Source organism: Nomascus leucogenys, chromosome 14 (assembly GCF_006542625.1).
Source record: "Nomascus leucogenys isolate Asia chromosome 14, Asia_NLE_v1, whole genome shotgun sequence".
NCBI classification, from domain to species: domain Eukaryota; kingdom Metazoa; phylum Chordata; class Mammalia; order Primates; family Hylobatidae; genus Nomascus; species Nomascus leucogenys.
The window spans coordinates 54997496-55024948 of NC_044394.1; the positions used below are offsets into that span (position 1 = coordinate 54997496).

At 42.4% G+C, this 27453-nt stretch overlaps 2 protein-coding genes across 3 annotated transcripts; both read left to right on the forward strand.

Annotated features, from left to right (window-relative positions):
• Positions 1–27: 27 nt before the first annotated feature.
• LOC115838406 (ATP-binding cassette sub-family A member 9-like) lies at positions 28–2960 on the forward strand. Of its 2 annotated transcripts, XM_030828412.1 has the most exons (4): positions 28–49; positions 672–825; positions 1400–1503; positions 2583–2960. In XM_030828412.1, exons 2-4 carry the CDS (start codon positions 696–698, stop codon positions 2811–2813), a joined length of 465 nt encoding a protein of 154 aa, XP_030684272.1. In that variant the 5' UTR covers positions 28–49; positions 672–695; the 3' UTR covers positions 2814–2960. The 2 variants fall into 2 exon arrangements, 1 of the variants encoding a protein (XP_030684272.1); XR_004033428.1 differs by lacking the exons at positions 28–49; positions 1400–1503 and having other exon boundaries at positions 676–825; positions 2583–2665.
• On the forward strand, positions 2721–27250 carry LOC100594456 (ATP-binding cassette sub-family A member 9). The gene is made up of 13 exons (XM_030828411.1): positions 2721–2809; positions 11314–11405; positions 12621–12741; positions 13623–13740; positions 14429–14520; positions 17512–17672; positions 20961–21036; positions 21110–21204; positions 21918–22037; positions 22244–22384; positions 22968–23047; positions 25892–25947; positions 26069–27250. Exons 3-13 carry the CDS (start codon positions 12691–12693, stop codon positions 26165–26167), a joined length of 1089 nt encoding a protein of 362 aa, XP_030684271.1. The 5' UTR covers positions 2721–2809; positions 11314–11405; positions 12621–12690; the 3' UTR covers positions 26168–27250.
• Positions 27251–27453: the final 203 nt, after the last annotated feature.

The window sequence follows — 27453 nt, forward strand, 5'->3', positions numbered from 1 at the left end:
TTCTGCCATGATTGTAAGTTTCCTGAGCCTTCCCCAGTCATACGGAACTGTGAGTCAATTAAACTTCTTTTCTTTATAAATCACCCAGTCTCGGTATTTTCTTTTTTTTTTGAGACAGAGTCTCGCTGTCGCCCAGGCTGGAGTGCAATGGCGCGATCTCAGCTCACTGCAGGCTCCGCCCCCCGGGGTTCCAGCCATTCTCCTGCCTCAGCCTTCCGAGTAGCTGGGACTACAGGCACCCGCCACCTCGCCCAGCTAATTTTTTGTATTTTAGTAGAGACGGGGTTTCACTGTGTTAGCCAGGATGGTCTCAATCTCCTTACCTCGTGATCCGCCCGCCTCGGCCTCCCAAAGTGCTAGGATTACAGGTGTGAGCCACCGCGCCCGGCCTCGGTATTTTCTTATAGCAATGGAAGAACAGAATGATACATTGTTTAAATGATTTATTTGGAAGGGTAAATTATATTTGCAATACAAATGTTCGCCATACATTTCTGATTTTATCCAGAACATCAGAAATTCCCACCTCCCTCCCCTCCATGTCTTATTTAGGCCCAGCACTGCCTTTAGGAAGGAAATAGCTTTAACATAAAATAACCTCAACATAATTGAATATGGCCAGGTAGAGATCTTCTTGCTTAACTATTTCTTTTGTTTTCTTCACATGGCAGGAAGAACAATCATGGGGTGGCCTGATGGATGAGTTGGATTTGAACTATTCAATAGACGCAGTGAGAGTCATCTTTACTGATACCTTCTCCTACCATTTGAAGTTTTCTTGGGGACATAGAATCCCCATGATGAAAGAGCACAGAGACCATTCAGGTAACTTTTGTAGGAGAAAAAAATTTTTTTTTTGCTATTTTATCAGTAGCCACAAAGGGGGCATACCTGATAGCAGAGGTGAAACTACACAAACATATACAACCACAACATATACCTTTAATTTCTGAACATAAAGGAGATTCATGTTTATTAAATGAAGCTTATGTGCTTAAGTACATTGTTTTATTAAGAAATTATATTTACTATTATTTCTAAGTTGCTCCTAAAAAAACACCTGAACAAAATGATCTTGCTCATCGACTCCCAAACATTTTCTTAAAGTTTAGTGCTTTCTTGACATAAGCAACAGAAGATCCAAGCTCAAGGAAAGCAATCTTGACTAATGGAAATAATTATAAAATATAATGAAAAATCATTGAGAACTGGTCTTAAAAATATTCGTAAAGTAATTCTGCTATATTCCGCTTGGGTGTGCTCTGCAACTCTCAACTGAGAAGACTTACCATCCACTATGTTATCATGGACTTCGCATTTTGAAACATTTGAAATTTTGTTTCTTTCTGTAGCCAAGATTGTATCATTCCATAATAATGGATGTGTTCTTCTTCTAAAGCTCACTGTCAAGCAGTGAATAAAAAAATGAAGTGTGAAGGTTCAGAGTTCTGGGAGAAAGGCTTTGTAGCTTTTCAAGCTGCCATTAATGCTGCTATCATACAAGTGAGTTTAAAGTTAAAGGAATCTGGCCAGGCGCGGTGGCTCACGCCTGTAATCCCAGCACTTTGGGAGGCCGAGGCGGGTGGATCACGAGGTCAAGAGATCGAGACCACAGTGAAACCCCGTCTCTACTAAAAATACAAAAAATTAGCTGGGCGCGGTGGCAGGCGCCTGTAGTCCCAGCTACTCGGGAGGCTGAGGCAGGAGAATGGCGTGAACCCGGGAGGCGGAGCTTGCAGTGAGCCGAGATCACGCCACTGCACTCCAGCCTGGGCGACAGCAAGACTCTCTCTCAAAAAAAAAAAAAAAAAGTTAAAGGAATCTAACTGCATTGCATTTGAATTTTGCTGAATGGTGATTTAATGGATTATCCTATTATATCATTTATTCACTTCATTAAAGAGGCACAATATACGGAACAACTTCCATATTGAAACCATAGTACTGAGTACTGGGGATCAGAAAATAAGTAGAACACAGGCACTTTTCTCCAGGAATACTGGTATAGGGGGAGATAGAAACATGGATATATAGTCATAATGAGAGTTTAGATTCCATCATAGAATTTTTTATTTTTAACTGTTTTTTTCTTAGAGACAAAGTTTCACTCTGTTGCCCAGGCTGGAATGCAGTGGCTATTCACAGACATGATTATAGCTCACTGCAGCCCCAAACTTCTGGGCTCAAGTGATCATCCTACCTCAGCCTTCCCCAAGTAGCTGGGATTACAGGCCATGCCACCATGCCTGGTTCTATCATGGAATTTAAAATGGTGTACTAGGCAAACAATGAAGCAGGATATACCCTGATAAAAAACATCAGGGAAAATTTGCTAATTGAAGTGACATTTCAGCTAGTCTTAAAACAGGAGTAGCGTTTTGTCCAGTGAGGATGATGATGTTCTAAGGAGTCATGACAAAACCTAAAGTGTTCCAGGAACCACAAGGGGCCAGATCATGAAGGGCATATATACATAAAATATATAAACATAGAATGTACATGATTCCTTATAATTTAGAGAAAAAGCCTAAGGTTGGAATTAGATTGATGATAACAATTTGTTCATTGATATCTTTCTTCAGATCGCAACAAATCATTCAGTGATGGAACAGCTGATGTCAGTTACTGGTGTACATATGAAGATATTACCTTTTGTTGCCCAAGGAGGAGTTGCAACTGATTTTTTCATTTTCTTTTGCATTATTTCTTTTTCTACATTTATATACTATGTATCAGTCAATGTTACACAAGAAAGACAATACATTACGTCATTGATGACAATGATGGGACTCCGAGAGTCAGCATTCTGGTAAATCATAGACTCCAATCCATTATGCAGCATAAACAAACAGAACAACTTAGCTGGTTGACTCCTTAGACCAGGGGTCCCCAAGCCCCAGGCCACAAACTGCTACTGGTCCATGGCCAGTTAGGTACCAGGCCACATAGCAGGAGGTGAGTGGCAGGCAAGTGAGCAAAGCTTCATCTATATTTACAGCCACTCCCTATTGCTTGCATTACCACCTGAGCTCCACCTCCTGTCAGAATAGCCGCGTTATTAGAGTATCACAGAAGCTCGAACTCTATTGTGAACTGTGCATGCGAGAGATCTAGGTTGCGGGCTCCTTATGAGTATCCAATGCCTGATGATCTGTCACTCAAGAGATCTAGGTTGCGGGCTCTTTATGAGTATCCAATGCCTGATGATCTGTCACTGTCTCCCGTCACCACCAGATGGGACCATCTAGTTGCAGGAAAACAAGCTCAGGGTTCCCACTGATTCTACATTATGGTAAATTGTATAATTATTTCACTATATATTACAATGTAATAATAATATAAATAAAGTGCACAATAAATGTAATCCACATGCATCATCCCAAACCATCTCCCCACTCCTGTTTGTGGAAAAACTGTCTTCCATGAAACTGGTCCCTGGTGCCAAAAAGGTTGGGGACTGCTGCCTTAGATCTCTAAAGCATCATATATACACTTGCCGCTTTCATAAAGTAGTATGTTTATAAATTAGTGGAGCAGATGACCATGCAGACTTGGTGACTTGAAACTTTCCAAATTTATTTGACTTAAAGACAGCCTGATCCTGTAGATGTTTGCCAATACTCAGGGCGCCAGATGATTACTTGGTCACTAGTTACCATATATGGGTGAACCCAAATACACAAATACATGAGGTTTCCAATGTTCAGTCAAATACATGTTTCAAATACCTTATGTTAGGAATGGTGATTGATTTTTGACCCAGTGTTGGATGAGTCATCACTTTTATGACACTGAGCAAAAAGAAAACCTTTTATCTTTAAACATTGAGATATTTTAGTTGAGGCCGTAGAGCACTGTGGTAAGCCTGCGAGGCAAGAAGCCATGGGTTGTCTCCATCTCAGCATTCAGTAGCTACCATCTTCGAAAATTACTTAAACTCTTTACACCTCAATTTTCTCTTCTGTAAGACATGGATAATAATATGTACCTCTCACTGGTCCTGAGAATTAAAAGAGATGTATCTAAAATGTTTTACATGGTGCTTAAGAATAAACACCCGATATTAGGTGTCAGTTGATGGAGATATGGGGAGCTTTATGGCCAGAGAGGACAGTAGAGGCAAGTTGGGAAACAAGGGTTGAATTGTCTATTAATGGCAAGATATTTTCAAGAGTTTAGCCAAATGATGCATTAGAGACAGGTGCGGTAAATGCCTGAGTTCTGGAGTCAGAAGGAAATGGCTTGAATCTTGAATTTGCCCTTTACACACTGTGATATTATCTCAGTGTTAAATAAGATATGTAGAATGTATATAAGGGTTCTGGACATATGCTACATAGGCTTTCAAAGAATATTAGACATTACTGAGTAGAAAAAAATGAAGTTAATGTGATTTTCTACACAAGTGTTCAATACACCGGGTGGAGAAGTGGAGAAGATGAATTACTTCTTTGGTTTAGGATGAAAGTTTTTCTCTGATGTCCTTTTCTGTAGCAAAATTGAGTAACTCAGTACTAAAAAAATGTGGTCAAGATAGATAGATAGATGATAGATAGATATAGATATAGATAGATAGATACATGATAGATAGATAGATAGATAGATAGATAGATAGACAGATAGATATTTCGTTTTTTGAGACAGAGTCTTGCTCTGTCACCCAGACTGGAGTGCAGTGGCACGATGTTGGCTCACTGCAACCTCTGCCTCCCGGGTTCAAGTGATTCTTCTGTCTCAACCTCCTGAGTAGTTGCGACTACAGGCGAGTGCCACCACGGCCGGCTAATCTTTGTACTTTTAGTAGAGACAGAGTTTCACTATGTTGGCCAGGCTGGTCTCGAACTCCTGACCTCAGGTGATCCACCTGCCTCGACCTCCCAAAGTGTTGGGATTACAGGCATGAGTCGCCACCCCAGCCTATTTTTTAAAAAATGATATACAAAGAATTAGAGAAAAATAACCAAGATGATTTTAAAAATAATAATCCAGTGAGAAAGGATTAAAAATCAGGGCATTTTTTTCCTCTTGTAAGAAAAGCCTGAGGCATTTTACTTGTACAGCATTTAAGTGGAACAAAGGAGGGTTTATAGAATATAGATGAACAATTTCAGATGAATAAAAGTGTACTGTGCAAAGGGAGTTATTACAGTTAGCCATTAAAAATAAGCCATCCCAAAACATGATGGCATTTTCTACTTTAAATAAAAACTAACTGTTCACTGTGGACACATTATAAGCCAGTTGCCATATTAAACCCATAGAATAAATAATTTCATTTAATTTTCCTGTTTTCCACCAGAGAAAACTGAAGTTTGAAGAGATAACTACCTCTCAGGATTATATAGTTACAATGTAGCAGGAGAAATTGGAACTAACTCAGATCTGTGATTAGAAAGCTTTTTCTCTTTCTCCTTTAAAGAACTTTCTTCCTGTTTATTTGGCATTGATAGTAAGGGAAAAGGTATCTTCGTATTCATCTATATGTCTGTATCTATCTATGTCCTGTGGGTATGTATAAATGCGCATCTATATCTAATTATCTATATTGGGGATTGGTAATCAGCTGTTTTTGTACAATTTGCGAATTAGGAATTTCTTTTACATTTTTTATCATACTTTAAGTTCTGGGATACATGTGCAGAATGCGCAGGTTTGTTACAGAGGTATACATGTGCCATGGTGGTTTGCTGCAACCATCAACCTGACATCTAGGTTTTAAGCCCCACATGCATTAGGTATTTCTCCTAATGCTATCCCTCCCCTTGCTCCCTACCCCCTGACAGGTCCCAGTGTGTGATGTTCCCCTCCCTGTGCCCATATGTTCTCACTGTTCAACTCTCACTTATGAGTGAGAACATGCGGTGTTTCGTTTTCTGTTCCTGTGTTAGTTTGCTGAGAATGATGGTTTCCAGCTTCATCCATGTCTCAGCAAACGACATGAACTCATTCTTTTTCATGGCTGCATATATTCCATGGTGTATATGTGCCTCATTTTAAAAATCCAGTCTAACATTGATGGGCATTTGGGTTGGTTCCAAGTCTTTGCCATTGTGAATAGTGCTGCAATAAATATACGTGTGCGTGTGTCTTTATGGTAGAATGATTTATGATCCTTAGGGTATATACCCAGTAATGGGATTGTTGGGTCAAATGGTATTTCTAGTTCTAGATCCTTGAGGAATTGCCACACTGTCTTCCACAATGGTTAAATTAATTTATACTCCCACCAACAGTATAAAAGCATTCCTATTTCTCCACATCCTCTCCAGCATCTGTTGTTCCCTGACTTTTCAATGATCACCATTCTAACTGGTGTGAGATGGTATCTCATCGTGGTTTTGATTTGTAATGACCAGTGATGATGAGCATTTTTTTGTATGTTTGTTGGCTGCATAAATGTCTTCTTTTTGAGAAGTGTCTGTTCATATCCTTTGCCCACTTTTTGATGGGTTGTTAGTTTTTTTCTTGTAAATGTGTGTAAGTTCTTTGTAGATTCTGGATAGTAGACCTTTGTCAGATGGATAGATTGCAAAAATTTTCCCCCATTCTGTAGGTTGCCTGTTCACTCTGATGATAGTTACTTTTGCTCTGCAGAAGCTCTTTAGTTTGATTAGATCCCAATTGTCAATTTTCGCTTTTGTTGCCATTGCTTTTGGTGTTTTAGTCATGAAGTCTTTGCCTACGGCTATATCCTGAATGGTACCACCTAGGTTTTCTTCTAGGGTTTTTAAGATTTTAGACCTTATGTTTAAGTCTTTAATCCATCTTGTGTTAATTTTTGTGTAAGGTGTAAGGAAGGGGTCCAGTTTCTGTTTTCTGCATATGGCTAGCCAGTTTTCCCAACATAATTTATTAAATAGGGAATCCTTTCCCCGTTTATTGTTTTTGTCAGGTTTGCCAAAGATCAGATGGCTGTAGATATGTGGTGTTATTTCTGAGGCCTCTGTCTGTTCCATTTTTCTATATATCTGTTTTGGTACCAGTACCATGCTGTTTTAGTTACTGTGGCCTTTCAGTATAGTTTGAAATCAGATAGCGTGATGCCTCCAGCTTTGTTCTTTTAGCCTAGGATTGTCTTGGCTATGTGGGCTCTTTTTTGGTTCCATATGAAATTTAAAGTAGTTTTTTCTGATTCTATGAAGAAAGTCAATGGTAGCTTGATGGGAATAGCATTGAATCTATAAATTACTTTGGACAGTATGGCCATTTTCACAATATTGATTCTTCCTATCCATGAGCATGGAATATTTTTCCATTTGCTTTTGTCCTCTTTTATTTCCTTGAGCAGTTATTTGTAGCTCTCCTTGAAGAGGTCCTTCATGTCCCTTGTAAGTTGTATTTCTAGGTATTTTATTCTCTTTGTAGCAGTTGTGAATGGGAGTTCACTCATGATTTGGCTCTCTATTATTGGTGTATAGGAATGCTTGTGATTTTTGCACATTGGTTTTGTATCCTGAGACTTTGCTGAAGTTGCTTATCAACTTAAGGAGTTTTGGGGCTGAGACTATGGGGATTTCTAAATATACAATCATATCATCTGCAAACAGAGACAATTTGACTTCTGCTCCTCCTATTTGAATACCCTTTATTTCTTTCTCTTGCCTGATTGTGCTGGCCAGAACTTCCAATACTATGTTGAATAGGAGTGGTGAGAGAGGGTGTCCTTGTCTTGTGCTGGTTTTCAAAGAGATTGCCTCCAGCTTTTGCCCATTCAGTATGATATTGGCTATGGGTTTGTCATAAATAGCTCTTATTATTTTGAGATATGTTGCATAAATACCTAGTTTACTGAGTGTTTTTAGCATGAAGGGGTGTTGAATTTTATTGAAGGCATTTTCTGCATCTTTTGAGATAATCATGTGGTTTTTGTGACTGGTTCTGTTTATATGATGGATTACATTTATTGATTTGTGTATGTTGAACTTGCCTTGCATCCCAGGGATGAAGCCAAGTTGATCATGGTAGATAGGCTTTTTGATGTGTGGCTGGATTCAGTTTGCCAGTATTTTATTGAGGATTTTTGCATCAATGTTCATCAGGGATATTGGCCTGAAATTTCCTTTTCTTATTGTGTCTCTGCCAGATTTTGGTATCAGGATGATGCTGGCCTCATAAAATGAGTTAGAGAGGAGTCCCTCTTTTTCTATGCTTTGGAATAGTTTCAGAATGAATGGTACCGGCTCCCCTTTGTACTTCTGGTAGAATTCAGCTGTGAATCCGTCTGGTCCTGGGCTTTTTTTGGTTGGTAGGCTATTAATTACTGCCTCAATTTCAGAACTTGTTATTGGTCGATTCAGGGATTCAGCTTCTTCCTGGTTTAGTCTTGGAAGGTTGTAGGTGTCCAGGAATTTATCCATTTCTTCTGGATTTTCTAGTTTATTTGCGTAGAGGTGTTTTTAGTATTCTCTGATGGTAGTCTGTATTTCTGTGGGATCAGTGGTGATATCCCCTTTATCATTTTTTGTTGTGTCTATTCGATTCTTCTCTCTTTTCTTCTTTATCAGTCTGGCTAGAAGTCTATCTATTTTGTTAATCTTTGTAAGAAAACCAGCTCCTGGATTCATTGATTTTTTTGAGGGGTTTTTTACATCTCTATCTCCTTCAATTCTGCTCTGATCTTAGTTATTTCTTGTCTCCTGTTAGCTTTTGAATTTGTTTGCTCTTGCTTCTCCAGTTCTTTTAATTGTGATGTTAGGGTGTCAATTTTAGACCTTTCCTGCTTTCTCCTGTGGGCATTTAGTACTATTAATTTTCCTCTAAACACTGCGTCAGCTGTGTCCCAGAGATTCCGGTATGTTATGTCTTTGTTCTCATTGATTTCAAAAAACTTATTTATTTCTGCCTTAATTTTGTTATTTACCCAGTTGTTCAGGAGCAGGTTGTTCAGTTTCCATGTAGTTGTGCAGTTTTGAGTGAATTTCTTAATCCTGAGTTCTTATTTGATTGCACTGTGGTCTGAGAAACTGTTTGTTACGATTTCTGTTCTTTTGCATTTGCTGAGGAGTGTTTTACTTCCGATTATGTAGTCGATTTTAGAATAAGTGCTATGTGGTGCTGAGAAGAATTTATATTCTGTTGATTTGGGGTGGAGAGTTCTGTAGATGTCTATTAGGTCCGCTTGGTTCAGAGCTAAGTTCAAGTCCTGAATATCTTTGTTAATTTTCTCTCACATTGATCTGTATAATATTGACAGTGGGGTGTTAAAGTCTCCCATTATTATTGTGTCAGAGTCTAAGTGTCTTTGTAGATCTCTAAGAACTTGCTTTATGAATCTGGGTGCTCCTGTATTGGGTGCCCATATATTAAGGATAGTTATCGCTTCTTGTTGCATTGATCCCTTTACCATTATACAATGGCCTTGTCTTTCTCTAAATAGAAAGAAAGCAAACACAGAAGTAAGTTTGAAAAAGAATAATTTGGCCGAGCTCAATGGCTCACGCCGGTAATCCTAGCACTTTGGGAGGCCGAGGCAGATGGATCACCTGAGGTCTGGAGTTCGAGACCAGCCTGGCCAACATGGTGAAACCCCATCTCTACTAAAAGTGCAAAAATTAGCTGGGCATGGTAGTGGGTGCCTGTAATCCAAACTACTCGGGAAGCTGAGGCAGGAGAATTGCTTGAACCCAGGAGGCAGAGGTTGCAGTGAGCAAAGATCATGCCACTGCACTCCAGCCTGGGCAACAGAACAAAACTTTGTCCCATAAAAAAAAAAAAAAAGTATCAGCAGAGAAAGTAGAGATCTGGGAGCCTGGGGTTCAGTTTGGATGAGGTGCAATTATTGAAAGTGGGCAACTGGAGCACTTAAGAAAACAAAATCATTTGAAATGATGTCAAGGTCGTGCACATCATCCAATGTGGAAAAGTCATCTTTTCTAGACGGTGGATGGCTGTGATAGTTAGAAATTTACTGCAAAGGTTTAAAATTGCTCAGGAAACATGTTGGTAAATGTAGCTCAAGAAACAAAATTGTCCTTTTACCTCTTATTTGCAAAAGAGTGGGGGATGTTGGAAAAATGCACTTATATGTACACATGTGAAACTCTAGGGGAAGAACTTTGTCTTCAGTTTGAAAAGATTGTCATAATTACTCTCAAAAGTGGCTGTAAGAGGGCAAAAGCAATATAAAGATTCCAGGGCTCTTGGGGGCATAATCGAGGGAAGAGCACGAATGAAAAGAGAAATACAAGTAAGGTTAGGGGAGAGGGTTTGTCTTAAGACAGACTTGCCGTTTCTTCAAAGCATCCTGCCAGCACCAGCCCAGGATTCTCCTAACAGAGCAACTCCTGTTGACTCACAGTGTTACGTACAAAGGCATCCCAACCTAGCGACACACTGGAAGCAAAGAAGACATACTGCACAGTCTGAAATTAACTTTTACATGATACTCAAGGGAGCGTCACGTCGAATGGTTGTAAGGCCATTGAAAAGGCATTAATTTATCTTAAGGGGGATAAATTCCATGAATAAATAAAGAAGGTTCACCTGAATACACTTACTGCTCATTTTACAGATTTCTCCTGATTCCATGGATTACTTAGGAGCTTCAGAATCTGAAACTGTATACCTGGCACTGCTAATAGTAAGAAGACATTTTTTTTCAACATTCTTGCATGAGGGAACACAACCTTTGTATGTTTTGAGTTTCTCTGAATTGTATCAAATTAAGATTTGGAGATTTTAGGCATTTGAAGCAACACACGTGTGTGCACGCGCACACACACACACACGATGGCTTTTAACCTGGACCCCTATTTTTTTTTTTTTTTTGAGACAGAGTTTCACTCTTGTTGCCCAGACTGGAGTGCAATGGCGCTATCTCAGCTCACCGCAACCTCTACCACCTGTGTTCAAGCAATTCTCCTGCCTCAGCCTCCCGAGTAGCTAGGATTACAGGCATGCACCACCATGCGGGGCTAATTTTGTATTTTTAGTAGAGATGGGGTTTCCCCACGTTGGTCAGGATGGTCTCGAACTTCCGACCTCATGTGATCCACCTGCCTCGTCCTCCCAAAGTGCTGGGATTACAGGCATGAGCCAACGCTCCTGGCCCTGGACCCCTATCTTTACAATAATCATCTGTCACGGGTAGTACTGGTTTCACTTGTTACTACTATATTTCTGTTAGGCTGTCTCTGAATAGCAGTGAGGCTAACTTTGACAGTTTCAAAGAATGTTACAGGTTGTCTTTCAGCCTTGTAAAAATGAATGCTATCAAATCCAATTTTTATATATCAAACTCCTTAAATCAATTCCAATATTGAAATCATTGCATTTATAGCGATACTAATTGTGATTGTCTTTCTTTTTCCCTAGCCTTACCTTCAATTTCTCATTTTTCTTTTCATTCTGCGATGCCTAGAAGTGAACTGCTGGAAGAAATGAATGAGAAAGGATCCTGTGTTCAGGTTGAGAAAATCAAATCGAATTTCATGTTTCATTTTAATGTTCATTCTTTAAGGACTTTTTAATATGCTGAATTAATTAAGTAAAAGGCACTTCACAGGACGGTTTTTAAAGACTGTGATATACAAAATTCTTATAACCCATAATATAGGAATACATACTGAGCTTACAATCTAGAGAGAGAAACCACATTAGCACACGCGAGACACTGGAAAAGTAAGGCAGATCATAATTTTACTATAGAGGAAAGTTATGTGTAAGAGGTGGAATCTCTAAAATAATGGGTAAATATAGATAAGCATTGGGAAAGTTAAGCCAATCTGGGAAGGAAGAATAGTTTGTGCAATAAGACCAAGGATGAGATGAAGGCACCAGGAACTCCTTTGTAGGCTTATGTTGGGGGATAATGAAAAATGAAAGTGAGGATAGATGCTGGAAGATCTTGAAACAGAAAAGTATAGGGAAGGTTTTGCAAATTACATAACGTGAAACCAAGACACCAGTGTGTCTCGAACACTTAGCCTTCCATACAAAATATAAACCAAGCTTAAGTCTAATGTTTGTGGAGCAGAGAAGAGTGACAAGATGACTGCCACATTTTAGGAAAGCAACAGGCAGCTGGAATGTCAGAGCGTGGCATGAGGGAGAGATAAAAGAATGAGCAGGAATCAACGGTGGGATGACGAAGGCAAGAACGAGTCTGTAGCAGAGAGGAAAGAGTGATTCTGTCACACATTCCCAAGAAGTGACTGTGCTCAGTAACTAATTAGACATTGGTATGGTGATTAGATATCCTGGATTCTCTGGGACACATCCTTGATTCCAAATCTTTGGACTCACGGTTCTCACAAAGACCTCAGAATTCCAAAGTATCTGTTGTCAAAACTACAGTTCCTAGATTCCTTTCCTTATGCAATTCTGCTTCAAAATCCTTTGCCAGAGGGGGTATACCACTTTCTTCTTTGAAAGAAAACGTCACCATCAACAAGGAGGATTAAGCTTCAGTAAAAAGCAAAGATGATATAAGGATATCATTACTCTACTCATTGAAGGAAACTAGGCTGTTTGAAAGGCAGATGGTGCAAGTAGAAAAATAGAGAGGATGTTGTGCTCAGAATGAATCTACTCCAAAAATTGGAAGTTTAGAGAAAATTCATTAATTTTGATACAAGATTTTTAACCCGAAGTTTATCATTATCACACTGTTTTGATTTCAGAATTTCTCCAAGAAGCAATGCTGTTTTTCCAAACCCAGAAGAGCCTGAAGGAGAGTAGGAAGATATTCAGATGGAAAGAATGAGAACAGCGAATGCTATGGCTGTCCGAGACTTTGATGAGGTAGAACTCAGAAATGTTCTTCATCAAATATTTTTTTTCTGACAGATAAAGTGAGCAACCTTCTAAGTTTAGTTTTTGAAAGACACTTGGGGTTCTTTCATTCTTACACATACAGCTTATTACTTGACTTCAGCAGGTATGCAAGGCCCACAAATCTAAGAGAGCAAAGAAAACACACACAATGCACTGAAGTGAGAAGATCACTTAGGGTCAGGTGTTTGAGACCAGCCTGGGCAACAAATAAGATCCCATTTCTACAAAATGAAAAATAAAAAAATTAGATGAGCCTGGTGGCATGTGCCCGTAGTCCTAGCTACTCTGAGGCTAGAAGATCACTTGAGCCTGAGAGTTCAAGGCTACAGTGAGCTATAATTGCACCATTGCACCCCAGTTTGGGTGACAGAGCAAGACTCTGTCTCAAGAAACACATGCACGTGCACACACACACATACAGATACTGACTTATATCAATTTATTTTTCAGGGTGGTGGTTTTGATAAGTAGAGCTAAACATTACAAAACTTAAGTAAGATTTTGTGTTTTATAACCAAAGTGAAGCTTACTGCAAGTCATTCAGAGAGAGCTTGTCTGCGGTGTATGTGTGCATGAGTGTTTATGGGAGTGTGTGTCTTATCAAATCTGTTGGTTCAGTGACTGTCTCTATTCCTGCTCTCCAAAGAACAAATCCCAGGATATGGTGCAAATGCCCTTTCCTTGCAGGAATGTAGACTGTAAGAGTTCACTTGAAAATGGCAGTTTCTAGGGGAAGAAGTGGTTTGATTCATGATTTGTATAAGGAAAGGTTTGGTGACAAGAGTGTGGAACACCCTCTCAGTTCAAGATGAGAATAAAGTCCCGTTGTTATTTACTTGTCTTTACAGACACCCGTCATCATTGCCAGCTGTCTATGGAAGGAATATGCAGACAAAAAGAAAAATTGCTTTTCTAAAAGGAAGAAAAAAATTGCCACAAGAAATGTCTCTTTTTGTGTTAAAAAACGTTGGAAACAGTAGTTCCGTTAGTAGAGCAATCTTGAATCTGAAGACTGGATTATTCAGGGAATAAGAGTATCTGAATCTGGGGACATCTATTGACAAACACAGCAGACTCAGGCTGCTCCTCCTGCTTAAAAGCCTCAGTTGAAATGATAATGACGTTTTATCTTTACATAGGAAAACAGTTATGTCTGTTCTGTAACACAAACAAACAGAACAACAACAATGAAAAGAGGCGGTCTTTCTGTTAAGAAGGATGGTACAGTTTTTAGGTAACAATTTTATTGCAGCAAATACTACACAGAAGGGAGCCAACGGAGGCATAGCAGTGCTTTCTTCATTCCCCAAAAACAGCGCATTTTGTGAAAGTGGGGGGTTCGGTACAATAGGCTTTGGAATCAAAATATGTTACAACTTCTAGCTCAGCCTCTTACTATCTGTATGACATAGGATGAGTTATTTATCCTCTTTAAGTCTTAGCTTCCTCACCTGTAAAATGAAGCTAGTTATAATGCTCAGGGGTGTGTGTGTGTGTGTGTGTGTGAGAGAGAGAGAGAGAGAGAGAAATAAGTGAAATAATGTATACAGCACATTTCACATAGCACTTGACACACAGTGGGCCCTCAAATGGTATTTGCTTTTATTTTTGTTGCAATTAATTGTATATTTCTGAGCATACCACTTTCTTTCAGGCGAAGTTATAAGGCTGTTAGGACACAATGGAGCTGGTAAAAGTACAACTATTAAGATGATAACTGGAGACATAAAACCAACTGCAGGACAGGTCAGTAAAACGCACAGGAATATGGTCATTAGTGCTACCTAGGATAAACATTTTACAACGAATATTGATGGCAATAATAGACTATGTAGTTGATCCATAATCAATTGGTGTGATTTATGCATTGAATAAAGAGGATTGATTAAAAACTTATATCTTAATTCCAAAAACAGTTTGTTTCTGGGAAGGGCTACATATCATATACACTATGCCTTTTATTGAGTGAGAAATAAAGATATTAAAAGGAAATATATCTTCCTTAAAGTCAGATATCTTTGCTTTATTGATTTATGTATCCCATGAACTTTGTCGAATTTAATGGCCTCACCCAGCATGACACCAGAAACCACTGTCAGAATAATGACAACAACTGCTTATGTGATTGCAGAGCCATGAGTCTTCATATTTAATGACTGTCCTCTACCTATATGCTATAATTAAATATTATGTGTGACTTGTGTAACAATAAGAGTCCATTATCGAGTAAAACTTCATAGGTCTTTAAGAAGGTATATACCACAGAAACTTTCTTACAATTATTGAAACATTTCTTGGCCCTGATGATGTAATGTAGTGATAGAGCAGTTGAGGGTATTATTGCAGATACACTGAAATTCTTGAAGGACAGTGGTGATTCTGGGCTAATGGTGAAAGATCCAGGATGTATTAAGACAAAAGAAATCAGATATAGTGAAAAAAATGGATAATTATCTAAATTGCAAAGCAAAAACTAGAATATATGAGTACCACTTGGTGGTATGTCTGGGCCAAGTTTGGGTAAAATGATGGACAGAAACCAAAGGACCACAACTTCGAAGAGGAAATGCTATTGACCTTGAACATGAGCTCAATGTCAGAGGGAGTGTTTATGAAGGAAGGTCACACAGCGGTGTTCAATGCTACAGAGGTTTCCTGTCCTTCCACTTCCACTCTTGCCTCACACTGCAGTAAGAACAGTCCTTAAAAATGCAAATGAGAGGCCAGGCGCGGTGGCTAACGCTTGTAATCCCAGCACTTTGGGAGGCCGAGGCGGGCGGATCACGAGGTCAGGAGATCAAGACCACGGTGAAACCCCGTCTCTACTAAAAATACAAAAAAATTAGCCGGGCGTGGTGGCGGGCGCCTGTAGTCCCAGCTACTCGGAGAGGCTGAGGCAGGAGAATGGCATGAACCTGGGAGGCGGAGCTTGCAGTGAGCCGAGATTGCGCCACTGCACTCTAGCCTGGGCGACAGAGCGAGACTCCGTCTCAAAAAAACAACAAAAAAAAATGCAAATGAGGTCCGGGCACAGTGGCTCCCGCCTGTAATCCCAGAACTTTGGGAGGCTGAGGCGGGCGGATCACCTGAGGAGGTCGGGAGTTAGAGAACAATCTGACCAACATGGAGAAACACCGTCTCTACTACAAACACAAAATTAGCTGGGCATGGTGGCAGGTGCCTGTAATCCCAGCTACTCAGGAGGCTGAGGCAGGAGAATCGCTTGAACCTGGGAGGCCAAGGTTGCAGTGAGCTGAGATAGCGCCACTGCACTCCAGCCTGCGCAACAAGAGAGAAACTCCATCTCAAAAAAAAAAAAAACAAAAAAACAAAAAAACGCAAATGAGGTCGTCAATCTCCCATGTACAACCTCTCACTTAGAATTGATCCAAAATCTTTACCATGGCTGCAACCGGCCCATCATAATATGGTCTGTTGACCGCCTGCTCACATTGGCCTCAAGGCACCTTGTCGCTGTGGGATCTTTGGGTTTGATCTTCCTGTGGCTAGAGTGCCCTTCCGTTGGCTCCTCATGTGCTTGGCTGTCTCCTTCTCATCACTTAAAAATTTATCTCCCCAAAATGCCTTTTCCTAACTACATTGTCAGCAAATTAAATCCTCCCTGTTATTCTTTAGCATATCTATTTCCTTGAAAGCACAAGGCAGAGGTTATAAATCGTTCACTTATGTGTTTACTTATTACTTATATTTTCTGTTTCTTTCTCCACAATGAAAGCTCTATGAGGCAAGATTAACTAGCTCTCTCCTTTGTACTGGGGGGAGACAGTGTAGCATCAAGGTCAAGGACTTGGATTCTGAAGGTAGATCCCAGCTTCAAGTCCGAGATTTACCCTGTTGTGACCTTGTACAAGTTTCATAATCCATGCTTGTGATAATTTTCTGTATGTAAAACATCAATGATAAAACGAACACCTAACACATACAGGGGTTCTGTAAGGATAGGATAATGTAATTAAAAATATATTATATGCTTAGATTCTGGCACATAGCAAGCACTGAGGACACATTAGATGTTATTATTGTAAAGCATAGCCTGGCTCATAAAAATAATAAATGTTACATGTGTATATTGGTTCCTATTGGCTAGATACAGTGCTAAAAGTTTGTTTATTTCTTAGTTCAGGATTTCTCAACCTTGATATTACGGACTTGATAATGTCAATTTGTTGTGGGGAGCTGTTCTGTACGTAGTAGGATGTTTGGCAGCACCCTTGGCCTCTACTTACTAGATGCCAGTAATACTGTTTTCCAATGCATACACACATGAATTGTGACAACCAAATGTGTCTCCAGACATTGTTAAATATCCCCTAGGAGGAGGATTCCCCTGGCTGAGAACCACTGCCTTATTGCAAGATAAATCCTATAATTATAACTATCACTGGCGAAACAGAATTCTCAACAAGTATCTATTCCTTTGAATGTCTGGATCAATGAATAAAGCCAAGTAAAAGACACTCAAATCAGCAATCTTGAGTTCAATCACGGTCATGGAATTGGTAGTAAAGTCTGCACTACAATGGATAACCATGGAATGTCTGCCTTTTGAAGTGGGCTTTTACCATCTTTTCCCCAAAACTAAGTGATTGCTGATTTGCATTTGTGCACTTAGCACCTGTGTGTGTGAACAGAAGGGCATCTCTGAAGTACAGCTTACATGCACATACATTACGTTACATTTGGGATAGAATCTGAGAATGAACTTATTTCGTGTAGGTGATTTTGAAAGGGAGCGGTGAAGGGGAATCCCTGGGCTTCCTGGGGTACTGCCCTCAGGAGAATGCGCTGTGGCCCAACCTGACAGTGAGGCAGCACCTGGAGGTGTACGCTGCCGGGAAAGGGCTGAGGAAAGGAGACGCGATGATCGCCATCACACGGTACCTGGGGCTGAGGGGCACTCCCCTTCTTTGCTGAGGGGATGTTGTATTAATGACATACACACAAAACGAAGACAGGGAGGTTCTAATTGATGACCCCATGCTTGTGGGAGAAGATTTGGTCATCTAGAACTCCATTCAGTGTCGTTTTCTCTCACTTTGAACCTGGAGAGAAAAGTGTTTATTGATTATTCTTTTTCTTTTTTCCTTTTCTTTCTTTCTTTTCTTTTTTTTTTAAACAGTAGTAAACTTTAAAGCCACTGAAAGGTTTTAAATGCCTAAGGGAAAAATAAACATTTGCTTCCAATCATTTTCTCATTAAGCATTCTCTGCTAGATGGAGAAGGCTTACTTTACACACACACACACACACACACACACACACACACCTTTGACTCCGCGCCACAAATGGGGACTTAACCCACTGCCCGTTCTCTGTCCAAGGCGACCCATTTGCGCTTCTGCTATCGCACCTCTGCCCGCGTTCCTGCGCCCCAGGTTCCCCGCTGCAGCGCGGGAGCGTTGCTTCGCCTGGCCTGCTGGCCTCCTCTAGACCTTAGCCACCTTCTCCGTGGCAAGAAGGGCTACATGCACTGACAGATTTTCCGTTGGTGGTGGCTGGGTGGTGGCGAGGCGTGTTTCCGGGCGCACTTAAAACCTAGCAGCTCTCTCCAAGTAGCAGCTTCCCCTACTCCGCCCCTAGGACTGAGGACCTAGCCCTCGGTGCCCCCTCACTCCTCCCCGTCCTACCCCGCCATCACCTCCTAACCTCTCCAATATACTCTCAAGCCTCACACGGGCGCCTGTCCTCCCTTTGCATTCCCTAGCTCCCGGGCGCCCCGTTCGGTTGAAGTTTACGTATCTTGGGACCTAATTGCTCCCAATTATCCGCGCAGCCTAAGTCCCGCGTCTGCCTGGCTCTCTCCCTGGGAGCCTGAAGCTACCGGGCAGTTCATTGGGTGTCCTCGGGGAAAAGGTTCAAGCTGTAGAAATGAAAGAAGTGGGGCTGTGGGAGGGGAGAGGCTCCAGAAGGAAGACCACAAACACGTGCGAAGAAATAAAAGCCACCACGTGTGCACGCGCGCGGGGCCCAAGGGCGCGAGCGCGGAGCACGCCCCAGGGGGCCAGGGACAATGGTCCCCTGGAGCGGGCATAGCAGGCGGCGCGGATACTCACACGAAAGCGTGGTAGATGAACGCCCAGCCGCGGGGTCTCTCCAGCACGTTGTACAGGTACCGGCGGGTGCTTGACGTTGCGCCGGCAGCTCTGGCTACTCGTGTAAGAGAGCGGCTTCCCCAGCAGGCTCATCCGGGCCCCCTGCTTGCCCCGGCGGCTCTCCCTCAGGCCATCGCCGCCGCCCCCGAGCGTGGCCGCGCGGGTGCCCAGCAGTAGCAGGCCGTCGCCCCTGGCGGCTGCCGAGTTCAGCAGCACCCTGCCCCCGGCCCGACTCCACATCCTTCGTGCCGCTGCCCAAGCGCCCCCGGCCCGCCGCAGCCGCCGCTGCGCCGCTCTTCACCCAGAGCCCGGCGGCGCCGCCCTCCTCTCCTCCCGCGTGGTGGCGGGGCATGGCATCACCAAGGGCACCGCGAGGGGGCCGCCAGCGCCTGCGGCGGGGGCAGCGGCCTCATGTTCGCCGGCGGGTTTCAAGGAGGAAGCCGGCGGCCGACGGGTCGCCCGCCAGCCAGAGACCACTGAGCCGGGGGCGGGGAAGCGGGCAGCCAGCAAACCGTCCGGGCTTCGGGGCGGGAAAGGAGGGGCTGCAAAGGAGGCCGAGGAGTCCCAATTTCTAACAGCCTTTAGCTTCGAATTCTAAATCCGGACCTGTTTGGGGCGTCGCTTTGAGAGGGTTTCTCTTGCTCCCTCATTCTCGCGACTACCACTCCCTCCTTCCCAAAGTGCCCCCGGGGATAGAGTGGGGGAGTGCAGGGCGCTCCGAGGCGCGCTCCCACGCGCACGCACACAGCCCCAGGCTTCCCCTTCCCTCTCTCCACTCCCCACGCCCTGCAGCGAACCGGCCCCAGAAGCCCCTCTCCGAGGCACGAGTTCGGTTTGGTTCTGGCAGGGGCTTTGCAGCTGTCCGGAAGGTGAAGTCAGCCTTGTGTCCTGAGGAGAAACTGGAGATGCAGGTCGCTGTGCCCTCCCGCTGCTACGTCGCTGCGCCGGATCCTGCCATCCTTCCGCAAGGGGTGAGAGCGGGAACAGCCCTGCCCTGCCCTCCAGGTATTAGCTAGCCTGGAGGCTGGAGCGCAAGGTAACGCTCCGGGAAGTGGCACTCGGGTCCCCGCACACGGGCGAGTCCTCCGCAGTTCAGTGGACAGACCCGAAGGACGCGGCTGCCAAGTCCGCGAGGCAAGGACCAGGCATCTTCCCGCGCCTCACTCCAGCCTGCGGACTATGACTTTCCATCCCAGTATCAGACAACAAGCCCGCGAGTAACTGAACATCCTTTCCAGTCCATGGGTGGAGTCCCTTTTTTTTTTTTTTTTTTCTTTTGAGACGGAGTTTGGCTCTGCGGCCCAGGCTGGAGTGCTCACTGCAACCTCCGCCTCTTGGGTTCAAGCGATTCTTGTGCCTCAGCCTCCCTAGTAGCTGGGATTACAGGCACCCGCCATCATGCCGGGCTAATTTTTTGTATTTTTGTAGAGACGGGGTTTCAACATGTTGGCCAGGCTGGTCTTGAACTCTTAACCCTCAGGTGATCTGCCCACCTTGGCCTCCCAAAATGCTGGGATTACAGGTGTAAGCCACTGCACCCAGACTGATTATTCTTGGTTTTTATTTGTTTGTTTTGTTTTTTGAGACGGAGTCTTGCTCTGTCATCAGGCTGGAGTGCAGTGGTGCGATCTTGGCTCACTGCAACCTCCACCTCCCAGGTTCAAGCAATTCTCCTGCCTCAGCCTCCTGAGTAGCTGGGACTACAGGTGCATGCCACCATGCCCAGCTAATTTTTGTAATTTTAGTAGAGACAGGGTTTCACCATGTTGGCCAGGATGGTCTCGATCTCTTGACCTCGTGATCTGCCTGTCTCAGCGTCCCAAAGTGCTGGGATTACAGGCGTGAACCACTGAGCCCGGTCCAGCCTGATTATTCTTAATATGGGAAGACATCATTGAAAATATGAGTTTGATGACTATGAAAGGTTCATAAAGTATCTAGGTGGTTTAAATTTTATGACCACTCTGACCACTCGTAAACACTTCCCCCACCGTCGTGTTTCTCCTGATTTGCTCATTCTCCCATGTACATTCACCAGTGTTGGGATTATGTGGATTGACTCTGTTTTCCTTAGGTTAGTGGATGCGCTCAAGCTGCAGGACCAGCTGAAGGCTCCCGTGAAGACCTTGTCGGAGGGAATAAAGCCAAAGGCATGGGCAGGGCTTGGTGTTGCTCTGAAAGTGCCATAGATGGGAACCAGACAGGCTGTTCCTCCCGTTGCAGCTGTGCTTCATGCTGAGCATCCTGGGGAACCCATCAGTGGTGCTTCTGGGTGAGCTGTCAACCAGGATGGACCCTGAGGGGCAGCAGCAAATGTGGTGAGGTGCTATCATGAGCAACCTCTGGATGAGTGTATTGATCCTTTGAAAACTGGCCTGCAGAATCGTTGTTTACTTAGAAAGGGAAAGACACTCACAGTATCAGGAAAAGCAATATTTTAGGAAAAAAATTATCTGATTTCAAATCACAACCAGCTTTTATTGAGAAGAAAAAGCTATATTATCTCACCCTAATATCTGTTCAAATAATTTTTGTGTCTGTGCCTACATGGAACATTTTTATACAGTCAAATCAATCTATAATTAAGCTTTAAATCTTTCTGCAACATCACCTGATATACAATTCTTATGGAGGAAAAAAAGAAACATTCCAAATCTTAGATATATTTTTAAATTATTTTTGGGAAATTTCTGAATTCTGTCATTTTGTACCTATAGGGAGTATGTCATGATTATCACGCTTTTTAGTAAATTCTCCTAATTTTCTTTGTTCCTACTGCATTCTCATAAATATTTCTGAACTTTGTATTTTTATAAACAGCATCTTACCCAATATCATTTTCTATGTTCTGAATTATATACTCTAACCAATAGTTTGGTTATTTCCATGCCTGTCATCCCTACACACACCCCTTCTTTGTCTAGTCTGAATTCGCTGCATGTTTCATCTGTGCGTCGATGGAAACTTCTTTTAAAAATTCCAAATACCTTGAGCATTCATGAGTTCATGTTTTCCCTTGACTTAACTTTAGGCAGGTGATTCGGGCCACCTTTAGAAACACGGAGAGGGGCGCCCTCCTGACCACCCACTACATGGCAGAGGCTGAGGCAGTGTGTGACCGAGTCGCCATCATGGTGTCAGGAAGGCTGAGGTGAGTGCCTGTCAAAGCCGGCGCTCAGCCCCCAGGTTGTGCACTATGAGCAAAGTTTATTTCCCTGCACCAGGCTACCCATTGTGAGGAGCTAGCATGGTTGCTCCCAACTCTGTGTGGCCTTACTCTGGCCTCCAGAGGCTGAACATCACAAGCCATACATTTTTCTCTTTTCTTGCTTGACTTTATCCTTCTCTTACCTTCAGACGTATTGGTTCCACCCAACACCTGAAAAACAAATTTGGCAAAGACTACCTGCTGGAGATGAAGGTGAAGAACCTGGCACAAGTGGAGCCCCTCCATGCAGAGATCCTGAGGCTTTTCCCCCAGGCTGCTCGGCAGGAAAGGTAGACACAGGTGTTTTGTTTTATCACAGTCCTTGGTTTCTGTTTCCATATTTCTACTATGATGACAGAATAAGAGCCTCATTTTCCTCGTTCTTTAACGAGGTTGATCAAAGAGCACTTACATTATGAGTGTCTCTCTAACACCACACAGATGTGACTATTTAAACAGATTGTTGACGATGTTGTTGCTCCTTTTCATTTTTTTATTTTTATTTTTTGAGACAGGATCTCACTCTGTCGCCCAGTCTGGAGTGCAGTGGTGCAATCACTGCTCACTGCAGCCTCAATCTCATGGGCTCAAGTGGTCCTCCTGCCTCAGCCTCCACAGTAGCTGGGAATACAGGCACACACCACCATGCCTGGCTAATTTTTAAGTTTTTTTGTGGAGATGGGCTCTCAATCTGTTTCCCAGACTGGTCTCAAACTCATAGGCTCAAGCAATCTTCCCTTCTTGGCCTCCCAAATTGCAGTGGTTACAGGCATGAGCCACTGTGCCTAGCCTTGTTGCCCTTTTTAGACTTGTACCCATCAGGGGTTTCAACCTTGACACCTGGAGTTCAGCCTCACTGTCTTCCCTTCACAGGTTCTCCTCCCTGATGGTCTATAAGTTGCCTGTTGAGGATGTGCGACCTTTATCGCAGGCTTTCTTCAAATTAGAGATAGGTAAGAGTGATTGTTTAGAGACAAAACCCTGGGAAACAGATAAACCTAAATCTGACATAAAACCAGTATTTAAAAAATACATAAACATAGAATTATGCTGTTACATCATTAATACATTACTAAGACTGCTAATCCAGTGTTTTTCAATAAGGGGTGATTTGGCAATGTCTGGGAGGGTTTGAGGTTCTTACAAGTGGGGACAGAGAGGTCGGATGCAACTGGTTTCTAGTGGATGGAGGCCAGGGATGATGCTAAATACCCTACAGTGCATTGGTCAGCCATCACAGGAAAGAATGATCAATCAAAACATCATTAGTGCTGGGGCTAAGGAACCCTACTGTAATTGAGCAAGGCTCTGGGAGAAAGAGACCATTGACATTCAGGGATAGATTATCCACAAATTCATACAAACAGAAACATATGAATTTGTTTTTTGCCTTTATGTATTGTTTGATAGCCATCTATTGATAGATGCAGATAAGGAGGTTCCTGTCTCTGTTTAGGTGTGTTAATCTGTGACTCATTTTAGGCCCTTGGATTTTGGTCTTTGCATACTGCATCGATGTATCAGGGGCTTGGTTTTTCCCTGTCATGTTAGTGTATGAAATCTGATGAGTTAGTGTATGAAACCTCATGCCCCTTCTTGAGCTGTACTTTCTGGCTTGTCACCTGCCTTCATCAGAGGCCTCAAGCATCCTATATATATATATATATTTTTTTTTTTTTTTGAGAAAGAGTCTTGCTTTGTCGCCAGGCTGGCAGGCTGGAGTGGTGCAGTGGCACAATCTCGGCTCACTGCACCTCTGCCTCCTGGGTTCAAGCAATTCTCCTGCCTCAGCCTCCCGAGTAGCTGGGACTACAGGTGCACACCAGCACACTCAGCTAATTTTTGTAGTTTTAGTAGAGACAGAGTTTCACCGTGTTGGCCAGGATGGTCATCCTAGCTTTTAATGAGACCACACTGACCATTATGCCCCAATGGCTGGTTGGCATCTTTCCAGTTGGAAGGATTCCACAGTGAGATCAACAGGAAGTATTTTATAATGGATTAGGGAGCAGAGATTGATGTTTCAGGAAGGCTGCCTCCCTACAGGCTTTTAAAAAAAGCCTACTTATGTTTCTGCTTTCAAAAGCATTCCCTCCCACCTCAAATTCCTTCTGCAGTACTTAATTTGCTAAAAGCGAAATTCTCATTTAGGGGGAAAAACAAAGTATTTATCAGAGTTCCTTGCTCCAGTATGTGAAGATGACACAAAGTACAAAATGTGGAGATGTAAGCTAGCATTTTTTCCTCCAAATGTTCTTGAACACCGTTACATTCTCAGGTGCAATACACATTGAATAGGCTAGGTGTGGTGTCATCCAAGCCAAATGCCTGCTCCATGGCAATCCCTTTGCCTTGTTGCATAGATTCATTCTTTCCTACCACCAATCTCTTCTGGGTAATGTAAACTCTAGCAAATCCCTAGCCTCACGTGCCCCTTCTTGGTCAGACTTGCTTCAAATTTGAAGACCTATAGCTACGAAGGTGAAATGGTCACTTTTATGTCTTTTCTTTCTCTATTTCCTCCATGACTCATAAATGAATGTTTTGGGCCTCTCCAGGGTGTAGTGTAAGAGGAAAAAAGAAGAGATAATATTGCATCAGAGCTTGATCTGATCATTAGAGCTATGATATCACATTGGGGTCTCCAGTACAGAAATGAAGAATTGCTGGCCCTTTCTTTCAATGGGTGATTTTATGGGTTCCTTGATGACTTTCTTTCCCCCCTCATCTATTACCTCTGATTACAGCTCCCTGGGGTGGGCGATGCATCCTGCTTTTGGCTCTTGTGACCACCTGGCAGCCCCTGAGTCCCTTCCTTGAAACCCCTTTACCTTTCCAGGTGATCTTCTCAAGATACCTCCCCTTTGAAATCCATGAGAAACACACAGCATCTTTGCTTCTCCAAACTCTACAAGGGCAGGGAAGTCAGCCACCCACTGTATTTTTTCTTCACATGTTTCCAGATATAAGATGGGGACTGGTCCTATGTCCAAGGAAAGAAGAAAGAAAATGCCACAGCACTCTGACACTGTCCAACAGAAATATTTGCCTTCCAGTATCATTTTTCCATTCATTATCTTCCTTTTCTTATGTATCTACATGGTTGGGGTCTCAGTCCAAATGGGGTCCAAATTGGTATCAGATGGTAAACTCAAAATAGGATAATTCAAGGAACTTTTGTTTATCAGAAGACTCTTTGCAAAGGTACATGGAACAGTGCAATTACCTGAGATGAGAAACAGTAGAAGTGTTACCATTCTTAGGTCCAAAGGGACTAAAAGAGGAAGTGATGACCTGAACTTGAGGGTAGGGTCATGTAGAACCTACCACCTCGAGAGAAACAAGGCACACACTTGGTGTCAGGGAGGAAGTGAAAGAATAAATGCCTTGACCTCCTGTCTCCCCTGTCCTTCCCAAAGGGCTTGCCATTGGTGACGTCCACCATCTGTTACATCAGCCTTTGGAGTAGACAAGAATGAGGGCCGGTATAGAGGGGTACGTGGTCATCGTCTAGCACAGAGGGTACCATCTCTTAGCTTGTTCTGCACAGATGCTCTGGAACCTCTGATATTGCTTTCCAGTTTTGTGGTGACTCTACCAATACTCTAGACGAATGGGATGGAGTTTCCCTCCTGTTATATGACTATATCATGCGTTTGCTTTCCCATATTTAGTCTAAGAATACTTATTGCCTTATCTTTTATGTTTAAGATCTATTTGCATGTATTTTGGTTTGTAACTTGGTAAAACTCACTGAAAAAAAATAGAATTCCTAATGTATGCTCATTCCTATGCAGTTAAACAGAGCTTCGACCTGGAGGAGTACAGCCTCTCACAGTCTACCCTGGAGCAGGTGGGTCATTTTTAGTGATTCTATATCATCCATGGAATATACATGTATAATGCATTCGCCTGGAGCCGCAGGAGGCAGTATGGCCTTGTTCTCCTCTCTTTACTTCTTTCCTTCCTTTTAGGTTTTCCTGGAGCTCTCCAAGGAGCAGGAGCTGAGTGATCTTGAAGAGGACTTTGATCCCTCGGTGAAGTGGAAGCTCCTCCTGCAGGAAGAGCCTTAAAGCTCCAAATACCTATGTCTTTCTTTAATCTTGTGACTCTTTTAAAGATAATATTTTATAGCCTTAATATGCCTTATATCAGAGGTGGTACAAAATGCATTTGAAACTTAAGCGATAATTATCCTCAATAGTATTTCTTGCAGTGAGACAACAGGGGATGTCAGTGAGGGCGATGGTAGGGCATAAGGCTAAGCCATACCACGCAGCCTTTGTGCCAGCAACCAAATCCCATGTTTCCTACTGTGTTAAGTTTAAAAATGCATTTATTATAGAATTGTCTACATTTCTGAGGATGTCATGGAGAATGCTTAATTTTCTTTCTCTGAACTTCAAAATATTAAATATTTTCTTATTTTTTTGATTAAAGTATAAATTAAGACATCCTGTTGACTTCCGGGTAAGAGGAGTCAATTGGTTACCCAGCAACACAGTGTTTGCTTTTTATAATTCCCTTTTTAAACACTTGTTCTTAATTCACTGGTTTTCCTTTTCTGTCATTTTTTAGAGTTTAGATTGTGAGTCCATGTTTTGTCTGTTGTGCCTATAAAGGAAATTTGAAATCTGTATCATTCTACTATAAAGACACATGAACACGTATGTTTATTGCAGCACTGTTTACAATAGCAAAGACTTGGAACCAACCCAAATACCCATCAATGATAGACTGGATAAAGAAAATGTGGCACATATACACCATGGAATACTATGCAGCCATAGAAAAGGATGAGTTCATGTCTTTCGCAGGGACATGGATGAAGCTGGAAACCATCATCCTCAGCAAACTAACACAGGAACAGAAAACCAAACACCGCATGTTCTCACTCATAAGTGGGAGTTGAACAATGAGAACACATGGACACAGGGAGGGGAACACCACACACTGGGGCCTGTTGAGGGAGGTTGGGACTAGGGGAGGGATAGCAGTAGGAGAAATACCTAATGTAGATGATGGGTTGATGGGTGCAGCAAAGCACCATGGCACATGCCCTATACCTGTGTAACAAACCTGCACATTCAGCACATGTATCCCAGAACTTAAAGTATAATAAAAATAAATAAATAAATAAATAATTTCAGTAAGAACCTGAATGATCAAGTTGAACATATATATATATATAAATGTTATATACAAGTTTGAAACATATTTCTGTTTTTATATGTTTTCTTATGATGCAAGGGTATACTCTTATGCAAATAATTAAAACTTCATAGGTCTTAATTTCCCATAACTCTATATATTATGACCTATCCAACTGGTAACCCTATGAACACCTTAAAATAAACAC